The sequence below is a fragment of the Mercenaria mercenaria genome, chromosome 8 (genome assembly GCF_021730395.1).
Source record: "Mercenaria mercenaria strain notata chromosome 8, MADL_Memer_1, whole genome shotgun sequence".
In the NCBI taxonomy this organism is placed as follows: Eukaryota; Metazoa; Mollusca; class Bivalvia; order Venerida; family Veneridae; genus Mercenaria; species Mercenaria mercenaria.
The window spans coordinates 19,559,438-19,582,459 of NC_069368.1; the positions used below are offsets into that span (position 1 = coordinate 19,559,438).

General features: G+C 33.7%; 1 protein-coding gene across 11 annotated transcripts in view; it reads right to left on the reverse strand.

Annotated features, from left to right (window-relative positions):
* Positions 1–23,022, reverse strand: part of LOC123522921 (acetylcholine receptor subunit alpha-type acr-16-like) — a 253,605-nt gene that overhangs the window by 13,462 nt on the left and 217,121 nt on the right. For 10 of the 11 annotated variants that reach the window (XM_053549488.1, XM_045300447.2, XM_045300445.2 and 7 more), the window contains 3 exons: positions 7,242–7,432; positions 5,709–5,753; positions 4,402–4,514 (listed from right to left, as the gene is read on the reverse strand). In XM_053549488.1, coding sequence (XP_053405463.1) covers positions 4,402–4,514; positions 5,709–5,753; positions 7,242–7,432 — 349 coding nt within the window. Of the gene's footprint in view, positions 1–4,401; positions 4,515–5,708; positions 5,754–7,241; positions 7,433–12,300; positions 12,458–23,022 lie in introns of those variants that run through there. The other variant, XM_045300450.2, reaches the window with a different exon arrangement.

Genomic DNA, 23,022 nt, shown 5'->3' on the forward strand with positions numbered 1-23,022 from the left:
AACTATTTGAGCAGTAAAGGCAATTATTTCATATACATAAGAAAATATTTAAATTGCCAGTTATGGCTTCTAATTTTAAGGCGTGAATACAGACTAGAGTGATAAAATGCGTGGTGTCATCAACATCTAACCACCAAGTAAACATAATTATAAAACACAACATTCTTTGATTGAAATGTCTAGAGAGCAATTGTCATTTAGATAATTTCGCACTTTCCATTCAAAGAGTTTAAACTAGACCTTTCGTCACATTAGGAATTGTAGTAATTAGAAGAAAATGAACAAAGGCACGCAAAACAATATTTTACGTCTGGCCAAATAAAAGAATTTCTCGCCTCTATGCACGTATTCCGTAAGAAGTAATTACCGAAAAGCACGACAATCTGGAAAAGAGAATATTATCGCTATATTTATCTAGGGCTCGTGGGACAAGAAATCAAACTTCCTGCGATAACAGTGAACGATATCTAATGCTTCAAGGCTTGGGTAATACGCATTTAAGTGCATTGTAAACATATTTGTACATTGTTCAACGTACTTGTATCTAAGTCTAATCAGGCTAGAAAAAACACCAACATTATCAAAACGAAACAGTTTATAATCTAATTTTTCTCAATTTTCAAGGAGTTCACATTCACTACACATTTTGTACAAAAAATAAAGCTATTTTTCTCGAATTATCAAAATGTGTGTAATAATGTCAGGGACGTCCCTTTTTGCGCCATTGCATGCGCAATCTGACGTCATTCACAAAAAACATGAACAGAATGATGTCGTCCGAAACTTCTTTCAGAATTGGACGCCAAAGAATGACATTGAGTTATAGCTTAAACTAATCTTTAACCGTCAAGAACAATATCGAATCGACACAACTGTATAATATTTCTTTGGATTTCGCGATAGTTTGAACAAATAACCAGGTACTGAATTTATCAGAAGGCGAATTACAGTTGAACGTGAGCATGACTTTCTGGCCGTTCTATTTAGATGTTGAAAATATCGACATCCTGACACTGATTTCAAATTTTCTGAAACTCATAGAACGCAAACCATTTATTTTTGTAGTAAGCTACCGTTAAAATGTAAATATAAGAATAAATTGTTATTTTTCAATAAACCACATTGGGGCTCCTTGCGAATGATCCAAGAATCATTAGCCCGATTCATGGATTTACAAGTAGTCCCAGTAGGATTTATACCCGTATAAACGCACAAAAGGAGCATTTAATTCTTAAATGAGGTCAGTTGTATTTGGTGCTGAAATGTATATAGCAGCAATAGAGAAGAAGTGCAGTACAGTATTTTTCCTTTCATGACTGCATACCTTTTAACGGTAAACAGATGGCCTTTTGTTTAAGAGGGTAGATTTGTATATTAACACCTGCATAGATCTGATAGGAAAACGCATTCACAAGCACGTATCTTACACGAAATAGAACAATGCAAACGTTTAAAGGTGGATAATCAGATTTTGGCCATGTAACGGATTTGTTCGGAACTTTAGCATCTGATCATTCACACTCATTTATGTTCACTTAACACTTAATACAAATTAGATTTCCACTGGAGGTATTTTTAAAATTTCATTTTCCTATCCTGGTTGCCCAACCAAGATAGAGTTATTTTATCATAAGTATAAATTTGATAAACATACTTTGCCTAAGGAAATGTATAAATATTAGACATATTGTAATATATTTGTAAAATATTTGCATTAAAAATTATGTATTTAGATGGAATTCATTAGAAACGCAAGTTTGAAAAATCATTATTACTTCCCTTTGCCTATCTTGGTTGCGCAACCAAGATAGATTGGAAATAAATGAATTCAGAAGCTACAAAAAGATTTAAACTTGCATTTTGGTTCAGATTGTTCAATAGTTGATATGTCTATCAAATGCAAATGTAAAACTAGCCATTGTATCGAAATAAAAAGAAATACCCAGCTTTTTATATACTTTCATATTAAAGGGGAGTAATTACAAAATTTTATAAAAATAATAAAATATACATTTCAAATAGGAATCTAACTCTATGTAATCGGTCTTTTTGTTCCTTAAATAATTCTCTACCAGAATATACAAAAAGTAAAAAATGCCGTTAAATGTTGTTTAAATGTGATTGACCACCTTTACGTACAGAAACGTAATAGACTGTTTATTTACAGGAGACTTGACAGAAAAACACATACAGAAGAACGCCGCCTTCGGACAGTCAGGAGCCAAACGCCGGTATGTTTTCTCACTGTTTAACACATTTACATCTGTGTGACCTATTAAGTCAATTCTACGGCATCCCTGCTGAAACGTTTATATTTATCTTTCAAATAGAAAATAGAACACCTATAATGATAATTGCTCTCACCGCATGTTAATTCCATGACATACTTGATAGGTCAATTATCATATGCTCATCTGTGTGTGGAGACATTGAGTATAGGTAAATGTTTTTTTTTCTGCATGATAGGTATACTAAAGCATGTGTAATATCTCAACTCAGAACTTTCGAGGATTTGTGTATACATTATCAACTTTTACATGCTTGTATTTGGTCATCAAGTTGGTAAATCATGATTACATTTGAAGACTATGAAAAAGAATATTATAAAAAAAAGGGGCAATAACGCTAACTATAGTACAGCGAACTTGCCCTTTCCGAACCAGTTTTTAATTTTTTATCGTTTTACTTCGTCAAGTTTATATTTTAAATATAAATTTCATTTTAAATGCTGGACAAATATGTCACAATTAAACTAATGTGAAAAGAAATTCGAAACAAAACATTGTTTGTAACAGATTTCTGTAATTGATGAGACTGGTACTGTGCGTAATCCGGGTCATACTCGCCTATTCCGAATCACCACAAATGACCTGAAATGGTTTTCTTACTACTATCCACAACAACATAAAACTACCATCTTGAATCGAAAACTGAAATTATTTTATGTCAGGAATAGAAATAATCGCATTTAAGGCCAATTAAATGACTAAAACGATAGGCATGACATCCTTCTTTGGCATTATTGAAATATTCTGTTTTAAAACAGTCATGTGGGCGGTCTTGTCCTTTATGTGAATTAAATAGTCACATTGTATAATAATACCTCCGCCTTTTTCTTTAACATCTGGCCATGGGTAAAAACAATAACATAAATTAATATTTTGGACACATTGAATCGATATTTTTTCTGCAATCTTTAAACAACGTGCAGCAGAACAGAACTGAAAATGTGTGATTCGGAATAGGCACAATGTATGCCATCTATATTTCCTCTTTAGGCATCTCAATGGTCAAATTGTTTTTAATGTGGGATATATGACTGGAAAGAGCATAAAATTTCCTTCTTTTTAATCTCCCTTCCGTTTCATTTTATTAAAAAGCTAGAACGCAAGCGCTCTTTGAATCTGACATTTTTGTTTACATTCGTCAAACTTCCACATAAGAAAAAATATAGCATTTGGACAATGTTGCAAATATGTATTATGTAAGAATAACTTGAACATTTACCAGCAATTAATTATTAGTTTAATGTATTAGATATAAAACCAAAACATAGCTTACGATTTTTCTTGACGTATGTGCGACGGCTGCTTAAAAACTTGGAAATGAGTCAATTTACAGACTGGTTCGGAATAGGCAAGTTCACTGTAAATAATCCTTCGGTTATGTCGTTATAAATAGAGTTCTTCACAGAACTGTGTAAAACAACAAGAAGTATTTGGGTAATCTTGAAATGTTAAACCAAACCTTTTTGTCCTGTCAGAAATCGCGAAAATTAGAGGAAAAGCAAAACACTATTTAATGTCTAGATAAATATTATAGAAGTTATCAGTTGTATGCACGACTTCCGTAGGAATCAATTAGGCGGAAGCACGAAAATCTGTAGTTGTCACAGGAATTTAGAAAATGTTATCGCTGCAGGCTCTTTGGACAACAAATCACAATTTCTGTGATAATAGTAAAAGATTGTGAAGGCTTCATAGTTTGCATAATATGCAAATGTATTGGAATTTAAGGGCATTGTGCAAACACTTCTCGATCAAAACAAACAAAAGAGAACAGCCACATTCTTAAAACAAAAAGAAAGAAAACGCAGGAGAGCGTTTTAGATGTCGTACATCCGAATTTCGTTGTCATTTAGATACATTGAATAAATTGGTATTATTTTTATATTTGATTTTCTCTAACCTGATTGGCCGGCCAAAATAGATCGTTTTAACAAAATGATAATTTTTAAAGCATATTTTGACAGAAGTCATATTATGTAAGAAAACCAAAAGCGAGGTTTTGTTTGAAGTTTGCTTAATGCAAGCCGTTCATACAAACTGCATTGAGGCAAAACGAATTTAACAGACATTTACTCACTTTTGCCGACCGAAAGTATCAAATAGTTAATCTTACCTATTGTATAAAACTATATCTGGAAGCCATATTAGGTCACATGGTATACGAAGAATGTTGATATTTGAAAACTCTGATATGTTGTTCCAAACGAGTCTCTCGTCTGACCATTCCTGTGAAACAATTTGAGAAAAAGTTCGAAATAATAATAATACACTCGCATTTTTCGCTTTGGCTTTAGCGCCATTTTATAACAGTGCGGTGAGTAGTTAATCTGAACAGTATTCCTGGATTCTGTACCAGTACCTACATGTTCTCCGCAAGTTACTGCCAACTTCCTCACAAGAATCAGAGGTGAAGGACGAATTATTTCATACAAAATGTCTTTTATCAATCGTCAAGGAGAACAGTGATCGCCTCGCGCAGTGATCGAGCTCACGACACCACGATCAGTACATCTGCACTCTGCATTTGAATATAATGAAAAAGCAAAGCGAATTATTCTCTGTTATATTTAGCTGCTGCTATAGTACTAACGCATGTTCTACATGAATGCACAACGTACATCTTAATCTTAGAAAAAAGGGCTTTTGTTTAAAAAATATTCAGATGGGGTTTCCATTAAGGTTAGAAAACACCAAATCATCCAGCTCAGCTAGCATTGTGATCAAAACATCAAATCTCAAAAGTAACTACATATCTCAATACAGGTGTGGTGACTCTACCCTAGACTTTAGATGGTCGTTGTTATAAAGCTGCAATGGAAGTCGTCACGTAACCTTAACTGTCAGGATGCCAAATTGTTTATGTATTATTCTAGCATGGCTCGAATTGATTTCCAGTTACACAAAGAAGAAAATCAAACGCTGTATATCCTGCGATAAACAACGGTTGACGCGCGGACCGGTAAGAGAGCATTATGACGTCAATTATGACGTCATGTGGCCGTCTGACCTCCGATACATTAGTCCTCGCGTAAATGAATTCCAGCATAATATCTACTGAAATATATCAACGTGCATGTCAGAATGAAAACAATCAAGGCCTTCTTGTGATTTATCGTCTAATTTACCACGGTTCATCGTTCAGATGCTTCAGTATTTAACCACTCGGGCTAACGCCCTCGTGGTTCAATTCCTACGCATCTGAACTCTGAACCGTTGTAAATTAGACGATAAACAACGCGAAGGCCTTGATTATTTGTTAATTATGACGTTTGGTTGATAAAGATATTGCAACTGTCACCGAGACAGAATGGCTATAAGCAAAGTCTTGTATCACAGAATGTGAGCGTTTACTTGCGAGTGAATATGGAAGCTGGTCGGTCACTGATTCTGGATAAGAAACTTGAAAATAAATCACTATACCTGGTCAAGCCATACGTTGGTTGTAAGAACTTGGTTTTTCTCATCCTGTAAGCATAAAAACATATCACTAGGGAATGATTTCATTAATATATCATATTTCTAATGAAGATTTCTTCACTTTGTGTATATCAATGACCTTGTCAACATGATTTTGTACCACGGAAACCTGTTACAGAGAGTAACAACAACATTTCCATTCTTGGTTTTCAGATATTTTCAATACAGTAATATAAGAGTGGAAGGTTCATAGCTTAATTCGGCAAACTTTTCTTGCCATAAGTGTGTGCAATACAACCTTGCGCTGGCCACGTGCTTTTTATCTTTATATTTTTATATGTTTTGTATAGTGAGCTACATGATTCGACTTGGGTACTAAGAGACAGATGTAGAATAGACCGCTGATGTGACTGTGAAATACAATTTCGTTCAAATAGTATCACTATGATATATGACTGGCGAAATAGTCAAAAATGTTTTTCAAAACATATAGTCGTATCTTGTATGGTCATCTACCGCTGTATCTGTGTAGTTTGTAAAACATTTTCATTCTATACAAGACAAACTTCACTCAAAACGTCAATCATTTAATTACTGAGTTGATTGACTGAAAAAGTTAAATTAAAGTAACCGCGGTTATTGCAAAAAACAGTAAGATAACAAACGTGAAATGATGTTTTCGTTTTTTATTCAAATCATTTTTAGAGTTTTAACATAATTTAAAAAAAATATCTGCAAGAGACAAGACCATACAATTGAAGCGCATGCTCCTTTAAAATATGGTCATTTAGAATACTTAATGATTATTTGCCAGTTACAGGTTACGTATGTACACTTTTTGCAAGGAAATTATACACTTCTATGATGCCATTTCTATTAAGCCAATTCTCAGGATAAGATTTCAGATATTAAATTGTTAATGGAACAATCAAATGACTTCAAAGGTATTTCCGACGAAAATCCGAATGTAGCATGTGAAGTGCTTTAATGCATTTCCGTAGAACTATCAGCCATTTCACGGAAATAACTAAATGGATGACAAAAAATCAAATACTTAAAAGCATTTCTCTGCATTCAGGCTAATTATCACAAACAAACGTTTATCTTGGCACGAAGACCTCACCGACCTTTATATTAGATTTGTTCATTACATGAAAATGAAAATGTACAAAGCTTTAAACTTAGGCATTGACGTGCTACAACATTAAGACACGACAGAAAATAAACGTTTGAGTATTAGAGACAACATTCTAATAAATTAGGTGTTCGGCATAGTCACAAGGGAACCATGTTAGACCACTTTTTTCTCAGAATGCATTAAATGTCAAATGGTGTCTTCCGTTAGTAAGTAAAAGTTACACCTATGGACAAAGCACATCATTAGAACAGTTTGAAAAATAAACAATACAGTAATATATTAATCTTTTTATTGGCGTATTTGATCTATAAACTTTCTTTCAGTCCATTGATACAGTCCAAATTGAAAGATGGACAAGTTCATTATAGAAATTTAGGAGGGTAAGGGTTAAAACATACCACATCAAGAACTTGGGTTAGACTGATGCCAAGCTTTATATCGACTGGTTTCTTTGCGTCAAACACTGGACGTGATGCCCTATCATAAGACTTCATCAGACGGTATAGTAACCTTTGTTCTTGTGTCATTTCCTCTTGCGGAACGTCATGGAACCTAGACAAGCAATATTTCTGTAGTTCATCACCACAACCTGTAATGCATGAATTGAAATGCGTTTGGAAATGTCGTGCAAAGATTTATGGAGTCTGGACACAGAGTAGCCATTAGTGAAAGGCATGAAATTAGAAAAGGCTTAGAAATAGCACTCCCGTTGTCTAGATACAACATAGCATGCCAAACAAAACAGAAAAAATTAAAACGAATGGTATTTGAAACGCATCAAAACCTATAAGACATGACTATGACATATAGGAAAATGAATTTGCAGCAACAGCAGTGCCACACAACGCAGTGCCACAGACACAGCGTTAAACTAAAAAAGTTGTAGAGAATAATTTGTTTTTGTTAAATCTATAACTGTCGACAAAATAGTGAAATTGAAAAAAAAAAACAACGAAATGCAGGATTGCGCCATGTATACATATAAAATGAGTGATCTAAACAGAAAGACAATGTACTGATTGGAGACCTAAACTTTACAAGAGACACACAGTGAAATGTTTCCAATCCAAGTCATATGCTTAAAACCATCTGGAATCAAACATTGACACCATTATAATATGTTCTAGATTTTCTAGAACCATAATATCATCATCAATAGACGCATTAAAATTTGTTGACGTCTATTCTTTGATGCTGTTGTTCAACTGACATACGTGCAACTGTGTTTGGCATCACGAACATACAGTTAAATATTTGAACAAGTGACAGTACAAAATTACTTGTCATCTATCCGAGACTTGATCAATTACAGTCCAAGTCTGATGAAGTGTAAGCAAATGCCATTACGTTCCTAGACATCGTTGATAAATTTTGCAGCAAAATGTCAATACATGTTAAGGAAAGAAAAAAAAATGGTATCCTATGTTAGACATATAGAAGTTACTCAAATATCAAAATTGTATAATTTTCCTTTGAATTATAATGCACATCAAGATATGGATTGAGATAGCTACCACAAGTGTAGGTAATTTATTTAAAGTGTTTAATTGCGAAGACCGAATTACTAGTGCTTTCAATCCGAGGATTCGGTTAAAATGACATTCAAGTTAAATGTAAGTATATTATATAATAAATACGAAGGTATGTCTATAAATTGTTCCTGTGCTCCGAATAATTTCGCTTAAAAGCCTGGTGATCTGTAGCAAAATGTTTTTTTTTTCGAAAAGTCATGACTTTTCACATTGCGATCATTAAATTGATTTACGAATATAGTCTTTCAAATGAAAAAATATGAAATGCACACACTTTTTTTCAGAGTGAACAATATATATTTGATATCAATTTGAAGAAATTATCTAACTAAAATTTCTTGATGCATTCCTTTTCCATTTCGTATATTTGTATGACTTTCTTTTATACGAAGTGGATTTTTTTGTACTTGATTTGTGAGAGAAAATGTGTGTGTATGTTGTGTCAGATAACAATTACAAGTTTATGAGTAAGCTGCCTACAACATTTAGATTAAATGCAACTGCAAATCGGGACCAAGATTTAACTTTTTTTTAAAAAAAACCTTATTCACATACATTAGACGAGTAGAAGTATAGAACAATATATCAGCTGTGAAGCAACATCCGTTATCTGGCTAGCGTCTGAACTACTGTTTTGATCAACGTAAACATAACACGAGAAATCGTAAACGCACACCTAAAACGTCCGTGCTCATATTATAAATATATAAATTTTTTCTTAACAGTTCTACCTACATGAATTTTGTTTTCAGACAAAATGATATGTATTTCTGGTTGCTGAATATTTACAAGTAGATTCTTTTGTTTGTCAAGTTGTTTTAAGTATACCGAATCGGCGATAGTAATGTTCTGTTAATTAATCTGATCTGTCAAAAATGCACTTTCAAATTGTTTTTGTTTATTTTGCATAGGCAATTCCAAGAGATGCTTTATTCTTGTTGCTGTTTAGATCAAAACAGTCTGTGGTTATCACACTGATTAAAACTTTCAAAGCGTTTCTTTTTAAAAAGCTCTTAAATTTTGAATGTTAAGTGCATCAAAGTTATTATAAATCTGTACTTAGTAAACGGGTATTTTGAATACTGAGTCTTGCAAAAGTGAAAAAGCTAAGTTTCATATCTTTTGACTGTCTTTTGATACCTCGACTTTAACTGGCAGCAAACATTCACCCTGCCCGAGGAAACGGAAATACTTTTGAAATAAGATATTATTCCCCATATCCTTCAACAACCATTTGCCTCTGTGACACAGTATTTCTTTATCTAGTGGTGGTAAGATTTAATTTGTGTCAACACAGGAACAAATATAATGACTGGTAGCATTGAAATACTAAAAGAACAGGACAGTTCTAGCTTTTTAAAGATATTTCGAACTTTAATTCTGATATTTAAATCCACTTATGCTATATTTTATGTAGAAGTAGAATGAATACTACCCTTCTTTTCACATAATTATATCAAACTATACGGAATCGTTCACAGTCATAATTTTCTATTTATTACTTTCATGGACATTCAAACACCGACCTTCCGTTTATTTTTAGTTTACTGTGTTTCTGTTATAGAAGGCGTTAGGTTAATATATCAAATGTTCCACACCAATACTCACTTGTCTAAAGTATGAAACTTGCAAACTACAAGTTTAAGTTCATCCAGGATTTCCATGATGTTATTTAAAACTAAGTATATACATTGTTTAGCTTTTGCTTTTGCAACTTTTCTGGCAAATAATTGTACTGATACTATCCAGATAGGAATTTTCCCTTATTATTGACCAAACAGGATAAACATTCTTAATACAATATAAGAGCCGATGAGCGTGTTTCTTTATCTTTACAAAAGCAGTCTTTAAATGTAAACAGATATGATTTAGTGAAGTCTTTCATTATAGAGTTCCGGTGGGCGTACATAGTGTTTGGTGCATATTTCATCAACCCATGTGAACAAAGTCAAAAGAAATTGTCTGCTCTCATTTTACTTGGTTGATCTTTTTATTGGCATGATATAACAGTACTAACCGGTAGTAGGTGACATTTAATGTCTATGTACTATAAAATAGCTTATATCAGTTGTCACGAAACATAATTTTCATTTGTTTTCGCTACCTACGAAGCAGGACAAAGCTTGTTCTTGAGGACATTAATTATGTTAACAAGCAAACTGAAATTATCTTTATCCCACAAGCACTCTTTACTAAAATAGAAGTAATTAAACGATCTTCTGGAACCATAGAACGTAATCAAGCAAGATAATAACAGGCACGGCTTGACTGCGCTGAATTGTGGTTACTTAAAGAAATGCGCAAATACATCACGCCGCTAAGTACGGGAATATGTGCACGTTCTTGTTATAGATGTAATTATTTCTGGCACGAGGCTTCAAAAAACATTCCTCGCATGAAGACCTTCGGAAATCTCTTTGAAGAATTGGATCCAAAAATTCCGTTAAACTCAACTTTGTACCTCACTTTAAATAGGGAACACATTAACCACGTCACCGGTGCCAAGTTCTGTTCAGAGGTTTTCCTGTCTTCAAAATGGTCACATCTTCAAAAACAGGCATTGTGTGATGGGCCATGTTTAACAGTGATCTGATTAAACGTTAGGCTTAATTTCAACAAAAATACCTCCTGAATTTGTCCTAGTTCTAACTTTTCCGCATTTAACCTCTAACTTTAAGAAGAGCATTTAAATTATAGAATGCCACCATTCAAAATAACAGATAGCAGGCGTAGTTTGATTGAGTCATGAGAGATAATGAATTGCAACACCCACTTACATCCCCCAGCGCTAGTTAAAGTGGATCTCTATAATAAAAACATGTAAATGAATCCAGGGTCCCAAAGGACCAGCATAATAGCAACCCGGTCAATATTTTTTCGCCACTCGGCACTTAAAGGATTGCCATTGCGATATTTTTGTAAACATACAAAGCAACCAAGCAAGCAAATAGTAAGCTCGATTTGACTGAGACTGATCATTAGGGGAAATGAAAAGTGCAACACCCATCATGCTTCTCAGCAACTGCTTGAGCGGAATTATTTTTTAAATATACAGATACATGAATTTTGAGTTAATGTTTTCCGTCAGATCACTTCACAGAACAGTAATCTAACTCGGCGATGAAAGCTTCATGCTTATTTAAACCACCTTAAGTCCACTTCCAGGAAAAAAAAACATTACTGGTGTCTTATGAGAAGCAGTGGTCGTGACATCAGTGTGCTTGAACCCACGACCCCTGGGTTTAAAGGCCGACATCTTAACCAATAGGCCGCCGCTCCCCTTTTAACCTTGGCCTTGATCTTGATATTTCAGTAGATATTTTATGCATTTCTTTGCAACGAATGATGGTCTAATAAATAATGAAGTCGTAATTCGACATGAGAATTTGGCTCATAATAATATTATTGATAATATCTATAATTAATATTTCAACAAAATATTAATATTTGATATTTTATAACCCTGACCTGTAAGCGAGTTTGTAATGAGATATATAGTACATACAAATCTTAAATTGATGTAATTAAGTAATTTAAATTTTTTTAAATGTCAAATACTATAGAAATAATGTAAATGGAAAACGTCAAAAATAAGATATAACCTAGTGTAATTCTAAAATGGATAAAAACAATCTACCCGATTACCGTATTCTACATTGATTGGTTACAAAGGTGATTAAATCAGAATTGTTTCTATTCAAGGTAATGAGCAAATAAAACAAGTCAACGAACATGCAACTTTACGTAAGTCATAACTTCAAACACGTAAATATAATATGAATGTTTTCTGAATAGTTTCAAACAGATAAACATATCTTTAAATTTTGTTTTAAACCATTTTACGTTGCGGATAAGTGTTTATAATTTCTACTAAACACTATAGTGATGCACTGAAATATATATAAAAATTAAAAATGTAATATACCTGACATAACGTTCAATATCCACTCGCAACAAAATATTAATATTATTACTGTATGCATCCACATTTTTTATTTCTAGTCCATAGGAACTACAATGTAACTTCACATACTCCCTACGTGTATGCTATCAGCCATGTAACTCTGATTATTTCCTAAGTGCTCGCTAGTGTATTTTCTCCATTACTGCTTGCGATAAATGCTAACAATTTTATATCGCGAACGAACTATACTAACTGTTAAACAGAAGACCAAAAGCTATTTGATTCATTTCATATTTTTGGTACTGTAAGTTATGGTGATATTATTCACAGTTTTCTAAAATTAATACATGCACCTTATAGAACAATTATTTAAAGAACACTTTGCATTAAAGAACTGTTAAAATGCTCTTTTGAATAAATATTTGTATTCAGTTGTTTCAATGAAAACGCAATCTACATTTTTTATTCTTTATTCTACATAAATGTTTATATATATAAAATTACTGATGATTGTTCGGGAAACTAGCACTTATGTTACCCGTTTTTTTTCGCTCTGTAAAGGCATCAATTGCATCTACCCTGGCTGCATATCTCGTCAACATGGCATTTGCGCTAATTTTATTACCAGTACGTAAACCGTTTTGCAATAATCTAATTATTTCTAGATTAGTTGGTATGAAAGGAGTTCATGGGTAGTAATTTCAAAAGACATATTGATGTTTGAATGAATCTTTTTCATGTGTTTTACATGCTTGCACACTACTGATGATATGCCTTTGAATCAAACTAATGAAGGAGCTGTAAAACGTTGACTGCCACAGCAACAAATTTTGTTCTTATATTTTAGATACAATATTTGCTTCAAAGATATTTATTATATTAGTGCACGAAGTTTTGCACCTACTAACGAATCCGCGAAGATTGCATTTATTAGTACCGAACGAATGTTATGTGTTTAATCAAAGATTTGATGAAAAAAAGTTAAATGTTAGTTTGAAAGGCAATTAAGTTAATTTCCTGAGCAATACAAACATACAAGATGGTTGCCTATTTTGATATTGCTACAAATCATAGTATATGTTTTACTTCAATTTCTTATGCAAGATATGGAAAAAATGTTTTTAACATATCATGAAAAAAATTCTCATTTGTTGTTATTAGGTTCTATCAAAGTATAAAAGTGTAAATTAAATCAAAATTTTCCTCTTATTTATGCCGAATGTGTAGTTAAACTTCATAGCCGTCTCAGAAATGAAATTGCATCATGTTTTCCGTGAAATTTGTTACAGAGGAATGGCTTTGCTTGGATAATAAAGAGACAATGGTCAAATTATGATTTAGCTTCACAAAACTCAAGAATATCAAATATATATTATATAGGTCAATATTTGTTCAGCAAAACAAACACTTTTCAATACAGAAGAAATCAAAATAAAATATTCACACTGTTGACTGTGGATCGACATTCCTTTAATAAAATAGTAGCTAAACCATTGTTTCGAATAAAAGTAAACATACAAAAGGAATATGATAACGCATTTGTTTCACTTACTCCTAAAATAATTATGCTTATAATGAATCCATTTCAGTAATTTCGTTTTTCCCCAGACATGACATAGAAACATATACTCTAGCTGCTAAGTATTTTCTTTACTATGTATGCATTTGTCTTTCTATCTACAAGTGTAAATACTGTTCTGTTAATTAATGTCATTTGTACATCTATTGAGAGTGAAACATGTCGAAAATCTAATAAAATGTTCGTATGCACACATTCATCATATAATGCTCTTCATTCTGGCATGATGCTTCAAGAATCACTTCTGACAGGAAGACATTTGACCTAATGTCTAAAACGATTTAAACGTCTCTTAAAAGTATCGGATCCAGAAATCCGCTAAACTCAACTTTGTACCTCATTACATTATAAATAGACAGCATATGATCCACGTTGCCATCATTTTATTTCTGGTGCCAAATCAAAGTAAAGTTTAGTGTTTTTCCTGTCTTCAAAAGTTTCATGTCGTTAAACACGTTAATTGTGTGATAAACGTGCAATGCGTTTTTCCTTGTTTTGTTGAAAAAAGTGTTCTTGTAAGAACTATCTATTAACTGTTCCTAGATTCACACAATTACAACATTCTCGATAAAAACTTGCAATGGTTCCTCCATGTTCCCGTCAGTTTCTTTGCGTTTACTAATTATGACTTTCCGATGTTACGTGAAATACAGCAATCGAGGGTTTTTAGACTAAGAAAATGCGACGGTTTTGAACTATTTTTATTACTAGTACATGTCTGAACATAAATCTATCGGATCAATCGAATTATTTCTTGATGAAAATTAATTGTTATTAGAAGTGTGTCTGAAGTAAGAATTTCAAAAGACTTTCTGATGTTCGAATTATGCATCTTATTCATGATTTTTACATTTTTTGCACCTCTGAGCAGTAAAACTGGTAATACGGCTTTAGAGTAAATTGGAGCGTTTACTGCCCAAACATTCCAAAGAGTGTCCTTATAATTTAGGTAAGATAACTCCTTTAAAGAGTTTCCATTTCTCTGAAATTCCACGACCTGCCATATTCATGGAGAAGTGTTTGATTTGTTAAGATCGCAATGCTTCAATCGAAGATTCGATTAGAATGTCATAGTCAGATGTTAGTAAAAGTGGTAATTCCTGGTGAACATATTGATATGGACGCCAATTATGTGTTGCTACTAAGCTTAGAATATTGTGTATCAATTTCTAACAAGAAATTCTTCAAGAGATCATTAATTTCGTCTGTGCGCTCTTTCGGTTGTTAGTCTACATAAGAAGCGTAAAAAACCATATTTTTCTTCTTTTTTTCTTCAGATTTTATGTTTATTGTGTAAAGGAACTTGCAAGCCATTTCAGAAATTCCGTTTCTTATGTAATTCTTGATATTTTATTTTAATGGCTTGATCAACTGTATATCCAAAGATGAGATAAGTGAAGTAAGTCTTAGAAAAAACAATGATTTAATTTTATGTTTTTAGTATTGCATTTTTTTTGTTTTCATTTGACTTTTGTCATTATTTTGAAAGTATTATATAAACGCAAATATAAAATTTGTTCACAAAAATTGAATAGTTTAGGAAGGAACGTGATAAATCATAAGCACTGATTTCGGATTAGATATTCCTTTGATTGCCTAGTGGCTAGCATAAAAAGTGATATATTCATACGCATTTGTTCGAGTTACAGTTTAAATGATCGTGATATACTATAAATATATATGAATCTATTTAAATAATTCCACCCAGTTTTCCTACTTTTCCCCACCCCAGACATAGAAACAAGTACTTTTAATTTCTAAACTAAAAATAGTTTCCCATTTTCTATAGTAATTACGTCCTTTTATCTTACTACTATGCATTCATTAGGTCGATTCTAGCATGCTGTGTAAAGTGAATATTAACACGGTATTCTATTTTGTTCTAGTAAATACAAGTTTGAAAGAACATGCACAACAGGAAATGTAAACTTGATCACGATTTCAGAAGAGATGACGATAGTTCAAACATTTTATCAGGCAGCTACTATGAGTCGAGATAAACTAGATGCCCACGGGCAACATGCCGAGCCCGCCAGATGTCAAAAGGACTGGGAGTTGCACATGACACTCCCTGTCTCATTGAGGCAAACATTTATGCCAAATAAAAAAGAAATTGCAAAAGTTACAATATAAGTTATTTAAAGTAACAACTAAGGGATGTAAATCTTAAAAAAAAAAAAAAAATTCTAAGTCCACACAAAAATCCTCACCAGTACAGATAGGTCAAAATTCACCTGAAAATTGAATATTACATGCATGTAGTACTACAGAAAAGTGGTCTTGATTTTTCCCTACAACCAGTAATAAAAAAGTTAATATAAGCTATTTATAGTAACAACAAAGGGAAGTAATTCTAGGACTTGCGCATGACACTCCGTCTAATGATGATGAACAATTGTGCAAAGTTACATCAAAATCCCTCTATGCATCAAAAAGAAATGCTCCAGACAAAGTCATTCTTGTATCTCACTTTTGACCTCTAAGTGTGACCTTGACCTTAGACCTAGGGACCTGGTTCTTGCGCACGGCACTCCGTCTCATGGGGGTGAACATTTGTGCCAAGTTACATCAAAATCCCTCCATGCATAAAGAAGAAATGCTCCGGACAAAGTTGTCATTCTTGTATCCTTTGACCTCTAAGTGTGACCTTGACCTTAGACCTGGGGACCTGGTTCTTGCGCATGACAGTCCGTCTCATGATGGTAAACAATTGTGCCAAGTTACATCAAAATACCTCCATGCATGAAGAAGGAATGCTCCGGACAAAGTCATTTTTGAATTTGACATTTGACCTGTAAGTGTTACCTTGACCTTTGAGATAGGAACCTGGGGTTTGTGCAGGACACTCCGTCTCACTGAGGTTAACATTCCTGCTAAATATAAACAAGATGGCTCCATGCATGTCAAATTTATGGTCCGGACAAACAAATCCGGACGGACGCACAGACGCACGCACGCACGCACGCACGCACAGACAGACGCACGCACATACACCGAACAGCCATTTGGACAACTATGTATTCGCATCCGCAAGCGGGCTCGACAAAAATAATCAAAGTTCTATGCCTCATTGAATAAACCTCTCTCTAGATCACCCAATAAATTTAAGTACTTAAAGACACTTACCACTAACAAATTGATCATTCTGTCTGTGTATAATTTGTCATCGCTACCAACTTATATCAACTTTAAACATGTTTTTAAATTTTTCTATCTAAATCAACTTATTTATTTTATTTTGTTGGATTTAATGTCGCACCGACACAATTATAGGTCATATGGCGGCTTCTATCTAAATCAAAGACTATGGTTTTTATTTATTTGATATAAAACGTCCAAAACATCCGCTTAAACGTAAATATAGTATTATTTAGTCTTGTCTCCTATAATGATTTTTGTCAAGTGCTAAATAAACTAAGATCTTGAATTAGCAATTCAAGTAAAACATGTACGTTCGCGTATATTTCATAAGTTGTACAAACGGAAAAAATATATGCTGCGGATAAATGCTAAGTATAATTAAATAAATGCAACACTATAAGTCAAATATATGCTTGATGACGAAGTACAGAAAGAAGAAAGTTTATATCAAGCAGTACGGAATATTTTAGTCATCATTTTATTAATTTCATGGACATTCGAACGTAGATCTCCCCTTAATATTTTGTCTATATTGTTTCTGTTATAAATGGCTATGGATTTTGATAGAATCCACACGAGCACTCAGTTGTCTAAAGCAAGATACTGGCAAAATCCAAGTTAAATTTCTTCCAGGATTTCCACGATGTTAGATACTAAGTGTATACACAGTTAACTTTGTGCTCTTACAACATGAATTCCTGGCAAACCACCATTCAATGAAACTATCCAGATAAGAAATTTTATTTATCACTGACCAAGCAGGATAAACTTTTTAATGGAGCGCATGAACTTGTTTTGCTATGTTTACAACAGCAGTCTTTAAACGTAAACAGTACTGACCAAAAGATTATCATGTTAACAGAATCATCTTACAAGAACTTTTGGCTATGATAAAAATCCTTTGGAATCATAGAACGTAGCCAAACAAAATTATAGCAGACACGGTTGAATCAAATTGAACAGAGGTTATGAAATATGCACTATCTATCACACCGTCCGCCTAGCACTTATAAAGATATCTTGTATAAACTCCGTGACCTAAAGGAACCAGTTAATATAGGAACCCTGAAACCATGTACGGGCTGAAGTTTTACGTCCGATACACAGCTCTTTAAGACTGTTTTTGACATAGTTAATTCCATAAAAAGGAAAATTTCTTAGGAAGCATTGAGTGTAATAAAGCAAATTATTAACAGATTCGGTTTGTCAATGAAGCTGTTCATTAGAGGTAATGAAACACTCTCATGCCCTCTATCATTAGCGGAAGCGGAATTCTACTTTGGAGTCCATAATCTCAAAAGATCAATATTAAAGGTCTAACCCACACATTTTAGGCGAAAAATAATTTATCTTAAATATTCATAAAAAGTGAGTACTCTGAAAGTGACTACTGGTACAAACTTATAGACATAATATTTTTGCAAGATATTGTTATAAATAACCACAAATATTGTGCAGAAGGTAGTTAAAACAAGTGAATGAAGTATTGCCATGCAATACAAAGTCCCCTACTGGAAGGCACCTAATTTTCTCTACTGCAATATAACATAATGCACTGATATCTGTCAATGATGTATAAACTATATTGTACTACATATACAATATGTTATAACAACACACTTGGATTAAAATGTGCATATATAAAAACCCACAGTTGTTTTCATATTGAATTTTTTGGCTGATTATAAAAATGTTATCATGTAAGTTATTTATAGTAACAACAAAGGGAAATTAATCTTTAAAAAAAAAAAAAAAAATCTATATAATATAAGTCCACAAGAAACCCTTTACCAGGTAGAGATAGGTCAAAATACACTTAAAAATTGGATGTAACATGCATGCTGTACCACAGAAAAGTGGTCTCGATTTTTCTCTACCGCCAGTAATAAAAAAGTTACAATAAAATCTATTTATAGTAAAACAAAGGGACGTAATTCTAAAAACAAGGGTGCCTAATGGTGGTGAACATTTGTTCCAAGTTACATCAAAATCCCTCCATGCATGAAGAAGAAATGTTCCGTACAAAGTCATTCTTGAATTTGACCTTTGACCTCTAAATATGACCTTGACCTTAGACCTAGGGGCCTGGTTCTTGCGCATGACATGTTGTCTCATCCAGGGGAATATTTGAGCCAACTGATATCTAAATCCTGCTTTGCATGACAAAGTTATAGACCGGACAGGAAAAAAATCCTCTTGACCTTTGATCTCAAAGTGTGACCTTGACCTTTAAGCTAGGGTACTGGGTGTTGCGCATGACACGTCGTCTCATCATGGGAAACATTTGTGCCAAGTAATATTAAAATCCCTTCATGGATGGCACAGTTATGGACGGGACAGGAAAAAAACTCTGTTGACCTTTGACCCCCAATTGTGACCTTGACCTTTGAGCTAGGGGTCCGGGATTTGCACATGACACGTCATCTCATCATGGGGAACACTTGTGCTAAGTGATGTTAAAATCCCTTAATGAATGTCAGAGTTATGGACCGGACACGAAACAGACCCTGTTCATGCTATGTTAACATTTGACTGTTTAGTGTGACCTTGACCTTTGAGCTAGGGGTCTGAAAGTTGTGCATGACACATCGTCTTATTATGAGGTACATTTCTGCCAAGTAATATTAAAATCCCTTCATAGATGGGAGAGTTATGGACCGGACAGGAAAAAAGCCTTGTTGACCTTTGACCTCCAATTGTGACCTTGACCTTTAAGCTAGGGGTCCAGGTTTTGCGCATGACACGTCGTCTCCTCATGGGGAACATTTGTGCCAAGTAATATTAAAATCTCTTCATGGATGGGAGAGTTATGGACCGGACAGGAAAAAAGCCCTGTTGACCTTTGACCTCCAACTGTGACCTTGACCTTTGAGCTAGGGGTCCGGGATTTGCGCATGACACATCATCTCATCATGGGGAACATTTGTGCCAAGTAATACTAAAATCCCTTCAAGGATGGGAGAGTTGTGGACCGGACAGGAAAAAAGCCCTGTCGACCTTTGACCTCCAATTGTGACCTTGACCTTTGAGCTAGGGGTCCAGGTTTTGCGCATGACACGTCGTCTCATCATGGGAAACATTTGTGCCAAGTAATATTAAAATCCCTTCATGGATGACAGAGTTATGGACCGGACACGAAATTGCGGACGGACGGACAGACGGACGGACGGAATGACGGAAAAGTGCATTCCTATAGTCCCCGAAACTGGTTTTCAACCAGTAGGGGACTAATAAACAAGAGGGCCAAGATGACCCTAGGTCGCTCACCTGAGAAACACACCATAATACACCATAACAGTGTAAACATGTTTGACCTAGTGATTTCATGGAAAAAAATATTCTGACAAATTATCATTAAAATTGGAGCAAAAACAAGTTTTTTCTTTGATTTGACCTAGTGACCTAGTTTTTGACCCCAGATGACCCATATTCGAATTTGACCTAGATTTCATTAAGGCTATCATTCTGACCAAATTTCATGAATATCAATTGAAAAATACAGCCTTTATTGCATACACAAGGGTTTTCTTTGATTTGACCTGGTGACCTAGTTTTTGAACCCAGATGACCCATATTTACACTTGACCTAGATTTTATCAAGGCTATCACTCTGACAAAAGTTCATGAAGATCAGTTGAAAAATACAGCCTCTATTACATACACGAGGTTTTTCCTTGATTTAACCTAGTGACCTACTTTTTGACTACAGATGACTCATATTCAAATTCTATCTAGATTTCATCAAGGCAATCATTCCGACTTATTTTCAGGAAGATCAATTGAAAAATAAAGCCTTTATCGCATACACAATGTTTTTTTTTGGATTTGACCTAATGACCTAATTTTTGATTTCAGATAACTCATATTCAAAATTGACCTAAATTTTATCAAGGCAATCATTCTGATCAAAATTCATAAAGATTAATTGAAAAATACAGCCTCTATCGCATACACAAGGTTTCTCTTTGATTTGACCTAGTGACCTAGTTTTTGACCCCAGATAACCCATTTTCAAACTCAGCCTAGATTTTATCAAGGTAATCGACCAACATTCATGAAGATTAATTGAAAAATACAGCCTCTATCGCATACACGTTTTTCTTTGATTTGACCTGGTGACCTAGTTTTTGATCTCAGATAATCCATTTTCAAACTCGGCCCAGATTTCATCAAGGTAATCATTCTGACCAAACTTCATGAAGATCAGTTGAAAAATACAGCCTCTATCGCATACACAAGCTCAATGTTGACGGACAGACAGACAGACAGACGACAGACGCCGGACATCGAGTGATCAGAAAAACTCACCTGAGCATTGCTCAGCTGAGCTAAAAAGTGGAAAACCACAGGTCATCCAACACGACATTAACGAAAATGTTACAGGCTCGGTTTTACTGAGCCTGTTCTTTTTGAAAGAATGCAGAAAATTTATATTCGTCTTGCATTTTTATCAGTATCTAACTTTTATTTTCATCGTTTTTATTATTTTTCAGTGTCATATAAACATTTTATGGTAAACTTGAAGGGAATAAAAATGTTGAAAAATTTCACCCAAACTGTCGGCAAGTAGCTTTAAAAACATTGACTAATGCATTAATAGATAAAGCATGTCTAAAATATAATGAAATGTGCACATGTGCTCGTTCTTGTTATAGATGTATTTATTTCTGGCATGATGCTTCAAGAATCATTCCTGATGTAACGACCTTCTGAAATATCTTTAAAGAATCGGATTAAAATCTTCCGTTAAATTCAACTTTATATCTGACTTTAGATAGAAAACACATTATCCACGTTGCCGGCGCCAATATCTATTCAGAGGTTTTTCTGTTTTTTAAATTTTCATATAAGTAAAACCATCATTGTCTGATAAGCCATTTCTTACGTTGATTTGGTTAAACTTTAGGCTAAGTTATAAGAAAAACGGCTCCTGAATTTTGCATTAGTTCTAACTTTTCGCAATAATCTTATAACTTTCTCCACAATCATAGATATTGATGAGAAGATCATGTTAAATCATAAAATGCAACCAGTCAAATAATAAATAGCAGATGCATGGGAGATAATGAAAGTGCAACACCTCGTACAGCCCCTAGCGCCAGCTTAAATTGAACCATATAATAAAAACATGAAATGACTAAGGTTCCAAAAGAACCAGCATAATAACATCACGGCCGATAGATTTTCGCCACTCGGCATCTAAAAGATTGCCACTTCTCAATAGGTTTTACGCATTTCCTGGTTAAGAACAATGGTTTAATGTAGAATGAGGCAATAAATTCGATATTTTTATTAGGCTTATAAATAATTTTAAATGCTTTTCTCTGTTAAAGCACTCTTAAGCTAGAATGACGTCACGTTAACGTGCGGTGACGTCAATGTTTTTGCCGCGACCAAGAAAGAGTGCTATTATATTTTATCTACTGTTTAAGATTAAGGACATATTAGAATCTAAATAATTTCACTTGGGCAGCGTCCTCATGAAATTATTGAGCCCGACGTATAACCACCCATTGTGCATAAATAGTGTTAAAGCACTCTTTTGCTATAAATTATTTCATAAGTAGAGATAAAATTAGGTCATTTATAATATTTAAACTGTTGGTACATTTTTACCCTGATGTCTATTGGGGTGTTTGATGAGGAATAAATGACACCCTTTCTTTTAATACTGAACTGATACAACTACGTAATTTTGAGTTCTTATAATTATTAATTACTTTATAAATAATCTAAAAGGAGCACGTTGGATTAATTACTCATATTTAAAGAGCAAACATTGTCATATTACCTGAGAATGCACTTAAATATACAGGTTGGCAATTGTAGATATATATGTTTATTTATGATTGAATGTGTTTTGTATATAAAACCCACAACTTTTGTACTAATGTGCAAGAAGGACCTTTTAAGTTTCCCTGCAAGTAACGTGGTATTAAAATAGTTTTCATCTTTGCCATACCACTTGCACCAAAATATTTCCTTGGATCATAATCTCCATTCAATGCTATTTTCATAACAGG